Source organism: Sander vitreus, chromosome 21 (assembly GCF_031162955.1).
Source record: "Sander vitreus isolate 19-12246 chromosome 21, sanVit1, whole genome shotgun sequence".
Lineage (NCBI taxonomy): Eukaryota > Metazoa > Chordata > Actinopteri > Perciformes > Percidae > Sander > Sander vitreus.
In genome coordinates, this window is record NC_135875.1 from 22,167,501 (window position 1) to 22,177,831 (window position 10,331).

The following is a 10,331-nucleotide window of genomic DNA, read 5'->3' on the forward strand; positions in this document are numbered from 1 at the left end:
GGACACTCGCCATACAGAATATAAAAACCCTGAAGTTGAGATGTCTAATAATGGTTTTGCACCATATACAGTATAATAATTTAGTTTAAGTTTTAAGTAAGTAAGTTTTTTTCTAGCAGACCATGCAATAAAAAAAAAATAGCAAAACCCCATGAACAAGGTATAACACTTGATTGTCATTGGGATTGTAAGAAAAAAAACAAAAACAAAAAAAACAGGCCATTGAATGAGGACAGCATGAAGATTTAAAACACATAGGGATGTGGATGTGACTCCTTTTTGAAAGAAAAAGGTCAAGTGTTGAGACTAGTTTCCTTTCATTTTAGCTAGACAGTAGAACTGTAACCACTATAAGGCTTCTTTTGTCTAACACCTAGCAGTCTTACCAAACTATAAAACTAACCTGCAAACATATTGCACCTTTTTCCACAATATACAATAGTATGCCTTTTTTCTGACTAAACTCCTATGTATAACCTTTGTTATAATGAATGTTATTACAGCTAATTTTATACCTGATTCTTCAGCAAAATTGAAGTCATAGCCAAGCGTGAAACCTTTTCACATGTGGCACAGCTGACACCTGAGGGACCCTACATTCGTGTTTGTGGCTGATGTGTGTAAAAAGAGTGAAGGATGGATGTTTGCCTGCAACCTGGTACTGAAATCTTAGAGGAATCCTGTTGCTCCCTGATCAAATAAAGGTTAATTGATTGTTGCAGAAATGAGTCTATTGGAAAAAATGGTGTATCAAGCGCATTTGAGGACAACGCTCAAGTCTGTTAGAATAGTAGCGTATATAGAGGGAGGAATATGTGTTAGCATAGACGAAACAATGCCAAACCAGAGCCTGTTATAATTTTAAAGGCTCATGAGGTTTTCTGTACTGTAATTTCTTACCTATTGCACTTAAAAATGTTTGACGCCTCATCTTTTGCATATTTAGTATAGCTAAAATGAAATTGTACCTGTGTATTTATTTGTGTGTGAATGTTTCTTAATATTTTTTTGACTTTTTCAGTGCCTATATGTGAATGTCACTAACAAACTGTCAAAATGAACCTATTTAATTTGCTTTACTTTTATTATCCAGTTAAAATGTGTGCATTATTATTTACGATATCGGCATTAAAGTTTTGTCTGCTCTGGTATTAGTTCTTATCATTACTGAACTAAGACCTACTTTACCCTGTTAATAAAGCATAAAATGCATCCTGTGTTATATTCACTGTGTCACTGATTGGGGGAATACTTTGTACAAGAAATGCAAGAACACCAGTATCTTCCTACTGTTATTTATTCTTAAGAAAAGTCTACGTCAGATTCATGACGTGTTCTTAAACCGCAGAATTGTTTGCACCTTTGTTCTTATATGAATCCTATTGTATAAATAAAACGTCCCCATGGATAAAAAAAACACTATCACTATCAGAATATGGAGAACAGGACTGGAGGTCCACCGTAGAATTTACATAGAATTCTTAGTCACCTATAATAATACTGTATGCATTGCCAAAAGAGCCCACTTTTCTAAAATCATTATGGAAAAAAACTCTAGAATACTGTTGTACTATTATTAAATTCTCTCTCTTTTATGAATTGCTCCAGTATGTGTATTATTTAATTATGAAAACCTGTAAGTGTGCGTCAGTCTGCTGGTGTCATAATCTAACGTGAGCTTGGTTTTTGGATTGGTTCTGGAATTGCCAGGTCCGAATTTTTGTCCAAGTCCGCCCTTGCACACGACTAAAACAACTTTTGAATGTACATGTGTTCCACCAAAACAAGTTCCTTCCCCAGGCTATTTTGCAGCAGCACGGTGGCACGGTCTGCACGGTCCGCACGGTGGCTCCATGCGGAGCTTAGCGTCGCCCAAGACGATTGTGATTGGTTTAAAGAAATGCCAATAAACCAGAACAAGTTTTTCTCCCATCCCGGAATGTTGTGTGGACTGGCCAGACCCTCCTCCGCAGGGCTGTAGAGGAAGGTCTGGCAATGCGAGACTACCAGCATCTCAACCCCAGAACTTTGTAAGATGGTTACTCTGAGCAAACCGCCGTTCTGTTGCCTCAACCTGGTCCCTTCTCTACTCTTTAAGAGTGTTTTCAAACTCTGTCCTGAAAATGATGAATACATCCCTTGAAAACGGCTGTTGTCATTAGGTCTTTAAAACTGCAGTGGTGAATAATCTACTGTACAATGCTGCCATATTTTACACATATTCACATAGTATACTGAAGATACTGGTATTTATACAGTACACGGAGTATACTTTGTCAATCGGACCGCGTGGCCTAATGGATAAGGCGTCTGACTTCGGATCAGAAGATTGAGGGTTCGAGTCCCTTCGTGGTCGTATTTTTCGAACCACGAAGCATTTAAAAAAAGGTTCCATTTATTTTGTCTGTGTGAAGATTTTCTGGCAAAAGCTGTGCTTTTCTAATTATTGAGGATATTGATGAAAATGTTTAAGAAGTTGTTTTGGAAAATAATTTACAGAAAAGACTGTATATGATTAATAGAGTATAACAATGGCCAAATTCCATATCTATGAATGTAAATTAACAGGTAAGAAATCGAGTTGTATTGACTCTAGCAGTTCAAACAATACGTGTATTCAATTCAACACTCAACATTCAAATATGTTTTATAGATCTTTATCCCCCCCTAGCGTGAAAAAAACATTTTTTCCCACTCTTTTTTTCTTTTTCTTTCTTCTTCTTTATTATGTTTCCCTTGTTATGTACTTGGTTTTTAGAGAGAGAAAAACAAGGCCCCATCTCTTGAAGTGTGTTTACTGGTGAACTCCCTTGAAAATGTAAGATGTCTTTATTATAAGAAATAAGAGTAGTGTATCAGTAACGTCACAGTAGGCTGCGCTTTTAGGACCGCAATCATGGGAACGCATTTCTAGGACGCGATAGCTTCGTGACCAAGGAGCTGCAAGCATGGACGGATCTTTACAATATAATTCTACTCAGTATGATGGACGACAAGCGGAGTGTGATTACTGATTGTGAATTCACGTTACTTTTATTTGTTAAACACATAACGTTGAACACAATTCTGGTGTCTTGACAGCAAAGCTACCACAGTGTGAGTAAGTTACGTTAACTTTAATAGTCTTAAAAGCGCTACAAACAATCATTTGTTAACTAGCTTGCTAGCTTGCTAATAGTAAACCTTTAAAATGATACTGTAGTACTTTTTTCAGAAATTAGTATCTGGATGGAATCAACCTTTGTCCTGAAAATACAGCCCAGACTTAATGACACTGTAGTTAAACACTAGGGTTTAACACTAGGATTAAAATCAAGTATTAACTACGACAAACGTGGTTTCACTGAAGCAGAGTGGCGCAGCGGAAGCGTGCTGGGCCCATAACCCAGAGGTCGATGGATCGAAACCATCCTCTGCTATTTTTTTTCATTTATTTCCGTCTATTTATTGACACTTATCAAGCAAAGACGTCGTCATAATATTTACCCATGAGATGCTGTCATATGGTGGAGAACGAAAAATAAATACATAAATATAAAGACATGCGCATACACACAAATATTGAATAAGTGCAATTCTTTTTTAAATGAATACTGACATATTGACTCGGTCAGCAATTTTCTACCACGCCCGCTCACTTTTTTTTGCTGCTTTTCTTTTTCTTAAATATATGTTCATATTTCGGACAAGCATTCATTAATATTTCTAACTCCACTGGGGAGAAGTAGGACGTTCAAGCTTTTTTTTGTCCTGTTGCCACGATGAATCATGTTATCTGCATTTCATTGATGAGGGCTTTCTATATGCTAGTGCACACACTTTACCCAGGATTAACTTAACTCAGAGTTGATCGACCTAATTCTTATCACCTGTTCTGTAGTCTATATTGATGACGTGGATTCCGGGATTGTTCAGGTGCCGCCGGAAATTCCGCCGTATGTCCCAAGTTTTTGGCCTAGTGTCCCTCACCTTCTGCTTTCTTTGTGTTGGCGTTCTAAACTCCGGTGGATTTCTGAGGACTATGGTTAACTGTGCGGAAACTCTGAGTTTCAAAGCTCAGAGTCAACCCAGAGTTCAGGTTTGAACTCAGAGTTTGTTAAACCTGTTTTCTGAAATCCCCCTCCATATGCTAAAAGGTGTGCTATTGCAGCTATCTCTTTCGCCCCTAATATCTGAATAAACAAGGTTGAAATGTTTGGTTAGCCGCTATTAAAATAAAGCATATAGAATAGCAATAGAGTATGATAAATATGTGTACGGTGGCAACACCGCTGAAATTCGTATGCAGGGCAAAGTACCGATACCTCACAAAATGCAGTTTAACACCACCAGTCAACAGTAGCAGTTGTTTATTATTAACCTTGCACTGGTCGGCATATTTCTAGTATGTAGTTAGAAAAATGTTGCTACTTACTTTATTGTACAAAATAATGAATGTGTGTGTGAATGAGGGCATATAAATGACATGCAATTATTGACAATACAATCAGTAAGTAACTAGTAACAATCAGTCAAAATCTACTCGTCTGCTCTTCTTAGTAGCTGAATGGATCTTCTTCTGTTTGAGTCGCTCCTTGTTCCCCTTCTCTAACCTGCACAACACATCAAGACACATATAAGACTCATTCATAATAAAAGTGGATATAAAACAACGTTCTCTACTACTGGGAAATACCTGGCTGCCCTGAGAGCTACATCTTCTGCTGTTGGTTCATGTGGCTTCTCGCTGGCCTCAGCTATGATGGCAGAAATCTTCTGTATACAATCAGAAAGGTTTCTCTGCTGACTCCTGCTCAGCTCTGAGGTCACCAGCAGCTCCCCGGCCTTATTGATACGGTTTTTGTTCTGTGCCATGAAGCAGAAAATGTGTACAGCTGGTTTTAATAGTTACAGATTCAAAATGATAAAAAAAATCAGCTAAATCAGAGGCCGTTCAAATACTAATAGTACTGCATGACGGCATTTGAAAACAAACCTTTTCAAAGATATTCTGTCGAACGTCTTCTGGGATCCAATCTGCTGTTTGCACATGGAATCGGACCTCTGCTTTTGTGCTGACTGTGGATTGAGATGTCATTGAACACTGGAATATACTGTACATGATAGAACAGAAATTCAAGATTCATATCCTTGTAAGCTGTCAGGAGGAGTCACTTGTATGTATGCTAAATATAATTAAGATCAACTTTGACAACCTTTATTGACATGCTGACCGCCGGGACCACTGCTTCTGCTGTAAGATACTGTCAGGCGGTCTAAGAACCAGAAGGAGAACAAATATATTGTTGTAAAATACAAACAAGAGAATGAAAATACTTTCTTATTCTGCTTAGTGAAACTATATTTCTATATTTACCCACTGGAATGTGCACCTGGGTGTCCTGAAAAAAATGAAATACATTTTTTTTGCTTTTCTGTGCATCCAGGATAAGTCCATTATACCGTTAAAGACATGATCAGACTATGATACAGTAGCCTTTATTTACATAGTTTTGAATGTATTTATTTATTTGTTCTCATCTATTCTCTTTCATGGAGAGAATGTCACAACAAAGTCCATTCACAGGTCTGACCACACTGCCACAACATTGACTCCTGCAGTTTTCTGAAGGGACAAGCTTAGTACAGCTTCTGTCTAAAGTCAGTAGGATACATCCTCTCTGTCCTGAAGCTGAACATTTTGACCCTTGAGTTTGTGATGTCGTTGGGATGTAAAATATGGCACTGGCAATAACTGGGTGCTTATTTGGTTTACCCAGAATATTGCAGTGTGACCTATTTTCCCTGAATGAGGTTAAGATGGATGTTATGCTTATACTCCGTATCTACGGCAGCTCAACTCATCAGATCGCTACACAAAGTATTTTATGTTCAAACAAATCCTGTTTATTTGTAAGAACGCCAAGGGTTCGAGTTCCACTGGGGGCTAGGATGATAGGCTCGTTTAATGCAGTCCGGCTTTTAATGGATTTTGGCGTGACATTTCTTAATCGAAAGCTGCGTTTAGGGTTATTTAACTGACCTGTGTGTCTGTCCCTCGGCTCCCGTAACCAACGCTCAGCTGTGTAGTGCTGTTAATGTCTCTTATTACAACATTCTTTAGTTTTACTTGCTGTGAAATCAAGTTTACTCCTGCACTACGACAGAGTAAACAGCAACGATGTGCTATGTGCGCCGCCATGTTGGACTGACGTCATCGTGACCCATGGTTATCTGGTTATGGCCATGGATGTATTAACTAGTTTCGCATTGCCAGACCTATGCCCACAGCGCTGCGACGTTCCGACGTCATTTAGATAGCTGCTGCGAAGATGTGTTTATATGTATGACGCGTGCAAGCATGCTGCCAAAACACATTATGAAGAAAATAAAAATCAGGTTCCACCGAGATTTGAACTCGGATCGCTGGATTCAGAGTCCAGAGTGCTAACCATTACACCATGGAACCATATATGCCAATACGGATGAATAGGATGAATATGAATATTATTGTAAATTATTTCTAGATCACCTAGGGAAGACAAAATTAACAACGAAAACGAACGACAAAAAAATAACAGTTAGCTAACTAAATAAGTAACTTACTAACGTGCAAAGCGCAAGAATTATAACAATATTATATTGTAACGGACAGGACAGCCTATTGACTGTTCTCCACTGAAGGAGTGCAAGCTCATGACTGTGATCTGAACTGTTCCTGTCCTAGTCGAAGTGTGTTTTAATGACGTTCTCTTAATGTTTTGGGTGTGCGTTTATGTTATTTGGGTTTTAGTGTTGTGTGGTTAATTTAGTGTTCATGTTTATCTACATGTAATATTGGCTCCCATGACCAGGACCCGGGTGGGGATTGATGGCCTTTCGACGAAGTGTGTGTCAAATGTCAATTAAATCATTTGGACTCCTGAGTGAATCTTTTAACGCAGCTCATCACAATATTCAATTGATTAAAAAAAAGTTATCAATTGATTAAGCTATAACATGATTTTAAATATACATACCTTTCTCATATACAAATGACTTGACTTTTAACTTTATATCCTAGTTGACATGTCCAATGGCAAAAGAAGGTTCTGATTTATTAGGGATCTAATTAATTTAATCTGCCAATTGCAGAAACTGATGGATGAGATGACTGAAGGACATGTACCGTTACAATTATAAGCTCTTGATCTATTATACCATAAAGCACAGATAATTAGTAAAAAAAAGAGTAAAAGTAAGACAAGAGAACAGGTTAGGAGGATGGACTGTCCCATTTTCAACTTAGCATTAGAGGAGCACAATTCCACACAAAAGTCGTAAAAAAAACTCAACATCTGCCAACAGAGGGCTTAGGTGCTTTAAACCTATTTGCTTCAAGGCTCTGACACACCAACCCAACAGCCGGCAGAAAAGGCAGTCGGACTGATCAGTCGGCTCCCGTCTCCCCGAGTCGGTCAAAAAAGTGCCTCGGAACACGCCGAAGCGACACCGACCTGAGCGTACGTTATGCGCGTGCTCGAGACGTAATACGTCTCCATAACAGCAAGTGACGCTAATCTGTATTGTCGCCCCCAAAAAAATGAAAACCGGAAATGACGTGATCGTTGTCGTCATTACTCGCTGAATGGAAGAAAATACGTTGGCTAGTAATAAGAAGATACTGCTGTTGTCAGCTCTCGGCCTTCTTCTTGAGAAAGAAGAAAGACGTCGCAGGGGAAAAATAAGGAGAAACCGCACTAAGTGGGTGAAGTCATGGATCTCACAGCCATGTGCAAACCGCAGACTCGCTGCAGAGCAGCACATCTTCAACTACAGGCTGTCGCGAGCTCGGAGGGTTGTGGAAAATGCATTTGGGATCATTGCCAACCGCTTCCGTGTCTTGCTAACCACCATCAATATCCACGACACTGTCACAGTGGAGTAAATTGTCCTGGCTTGTTGTGCTCTGCATAACTTTCTACGGAGTGAGGGCAGCGATGTAAACATTGTGGACCAGGAAGGACCAGACAGAGACATTATTGAAAGAAGATGGAGGCAAGACCCTGCCCTGCCACAAACCACCAATGCAGCAGCAAGGGCCAAACAGATCAGGGATGAACGCTGGCATTATTTCATGTCTGATACTGGTGCAGTGCATTTTCAACGGGACCAAGATATAGGACAGATTGTCCGTGTGTAAAGGAGGATAACTTGTGTTTCAATTGTGATTGAGAAGGATCAATAAAAATCACATCAATCATAATGGCCTCCTGTATCATTATAACCACAAAGTCTACACACTAGCGTCATAGACGTTGGAAACATAATGCATAGTTTTTGGTCGGGGGATAATGGAATGTGCAAAGTTTAATTATGTTTTGGCCTATTATAGAAGACAATAATAGTGTGAAGTACCTTGGCATAGCTGTATTCACGTGTAGACTATGGTGAAATGGGGTGATGGTGACTCGCATTATATTGAGAGTAGCAAGACATTATTGCTGAATAAGTTGTTAATGGGGAAGGAGATCATGGAATATGTTCACCAAGTTCCCCATAATGTAATGTTAACGTGGTTTCTGTATGAAAGGGTACATGTGAATGGGGGACCAGGCGACCACACCCAGACCGTCAGTGTTCACTTCATGGAATGGAACACTGACTAGCCTTCATTCAGATGCAATATGAGCAGCTCACGGCCTATTATAGAAGACAATAATAGTGTGAAGTACCTTGGCATAGCTGTATTCACGTGTAGACATAACATTGAGAGTAGCAAGACATTGTTGCTGTGGATGTTACAGTGGATTGTGTTTAAACCCACAACTTCCACATCATTTGAATTAATATTATATATTATATATATTAAAGGTCCTTTTTGTGTGTGTCCAGGTTGTGCTCCTCGAAAAAATTAAAAATGAGGTTTTGAACTCTGTTCTCCAATCGAGGGAGGAGGTGTGGTGGCACCATCCTGAACTTGTGTTCTATGCATTGGCAGGCCACTGCAATGAAGTCCGGTCTTCCCTCTGCAGACATTCTGTGAAGCGCTGCCTCTGTTGTGCGCATCAGTCCCATCAACGTGTCTGCCAGCGAATCATCGTGAGATTTCCTGCTGCGCTTTGCAGGAGGCCTTTGCGGGCTCCCAGCTGACGTGCTGGTGCTGGTTGACTCAAAGTCCGGGTCCAAAAAAGTTGATTCTGCAATCGGCGGTTCAAAAGCCGTCTCGTCCTGGTTGCTGTCCAAGGCATCAACAATGGCGCCTGAACTGGTGTCAGTAGGGGCCGGTGGTTCCTTAAAAAAAAAAAAAAAAGCACATTTTTTTTGTCAGTTAGGCAAAACAAAACTGTGACATTCTTGGATAAGAATATGTGTGAAGTCCATAGTGAACACTACTTACTACTATTTAACAATGGGAGAGTGGAAGTTCATACCGTGTGAGTGAGGTTAGATACACTGTCTTTGCTTTTCGTATGTGGCTCCAGAAACTGTAACCTCCGCAATATCCACTTCTGTCTGGGAGTCTTGTCTGTCCCAGAACTCCCTGAAGGAGAGAGTTTGCGATAGCGGCTAAACTGTGTTCGCAGGGACTCCCACTTCTTCTTCGTCTCTTTCTCTGAAAAGTTCACAGAGTAGAGTTCTATTTCTGCTAGTGAATTCGATGGCCAAAAAGAAGTATTTGTTATTAGGCTGGCTAATGTCCACACACATCACAGGCTATAAGGATTCATAAAAGAAAAAGGCAATGTTTCGACCCTGCGGTCTCTTTCCTGTCTTTCGTGCATTCTGCACTTTGTCTTACACATTGTACGAAGGTGGGACGTACACACAATTATATAGAAGAGAAATTCTTACCTGATATATTTATTTTCTCCGTGATTTGACGCCAGCAGTCTGCCTTCACTCCTCGATTAGAATAGTTCTTTTCAGATACGTTGTACAGCGGCGGCCTCTCCTCGACCATGCTGATCATCTCCTCTTCGAGTGCTTCGGTCCACAGAGTCATGATGATCCAAAATCCAACAGAAATCCAATACAATAATCAATAACCAGTACCAGACTGCCCGACGACGTCCGACGGCCGATAATCGGGTTGGTTCGACGGAGACCAGTGACGTGAAGCACTTTTCGGGTGATGGCTGAGCGTTACTGCGCAGCCTCAAACTGAGCTCGACGACGTATGTGTGACGCGAGCAACCTGTCTGAAAAGTTGTAAGTCTTCTGGTAGCTGTGCCACGACAAAATCTCAATCATTCCGAATCTTGACGGAGTGCGTAGGTATACGTAAGGAGATAACACAGACACAGGCTAATTATTGCTAACTAAAATGCTAGTTAACATTAGTTATTAAACTTAAACAGCTAATGTAAGTC

At 40.0% G+C, this 10,331-nt stretch overlaps 2 protein-coding genes and 3 non-coding genes across 6 annotated transcripts; 2 read left to right on the top strand and 3 right to left on the bottom strand.

The window, feature by feature from the left end:
* The first annotated feature begins 2,283 nt into the window (after window positions 1–2,283).
* On the top strand, window positions 2,284–2,356 carry trnar-ucg (transfer RNA arginine (anticodon UCG)). The gene has a single exon. It is a non-coding gene; the product is annotated as a tRNA-Arg (tRNA).
* A 991-nt stretch (window positions 2,357–3,347) lies between these two features.
* Window positions 3,348–3,419, top strand: trnam-cau (transfer RNA methionine (anticodon CAU)). The gene has a single exon. It is a non-coding gene; the product is annotated as a tRNA-Met (tRNA).
* Window positions 3,420–4,334: 915 nt separating this feature from the next.
* mrpl58 (mitochondrial ribosomal protein L58) lies at window positions 4,335–6,339 on the bottom strand. Its single transcript, XM_078279707.1, has 6 exons — window positions 6,023–6,339; window positions 5,357–5,381; window positions 5,196–5,255; window positions 4,976–5,058; window positions 4,676–4,845; window positions 4,335–4,592 (listed from the first exon to the last, which is right to left on the bottom strand). Exons 1-6 carry the CDS (start codon window positions 6,179–6,181, stop codon window positions 4,508–4,510), a joined length of 582 nt encoding a protein of 193 aa, XP_078135833.1. The 5' UTR covers window positions 6,182–6,339; the 3' UTR covers window positions 4,335–4,507.
* Window positions 6,340–6,376: 37 nt separating this feature from the next.
* trnaq-cug (transfer RNA glutamine (anticodon CUG)) lies at window positions 6,377–6,448 on the bottom strand. The gene has a single exon. It is a non-coding gene; the product is annotated as a tRNA-Gln (tRNA).
* Window positions 6,449–8,690: 2,242 nt separating this feature from the next.
* On the bottom strand, window positions 8,691–10,123 carry LOC144536521 (uncharacterized). Of its 2 annotated transcripts, none has more exons than XM_078279705.1 (3): window positions 9,814–10,123; window positions 9,393–9,598; window positions 8,691–9,252 (listed from the first exon to the last, which is right to left on the bottom strand). In XM_078279705.1, the coding sequence occupies exons 1-3, from the start codon at window positions 9,962–9,964 to the stop codon at window positions 8,827–8,829; spliced, it is 783 nt and encodes a 260-aa protein (XP_078135831.1). In that variant the 5' UTR covers window positions 9,965–10,123; the 3' UTR covers window positions 8,691–8,826. The 2 variants fall into 2 exon arrangements, with proteins under 2 accessions (XP_078135831.1, XP_078135832.1); XM_078279706.1 differs by having other exon boundaries at window positions 9,393–9,574; window positions 9,814–10,122.
* Between the last annotated feature and the right edge of the window lie 208 nt (window positions 10,124–10,331).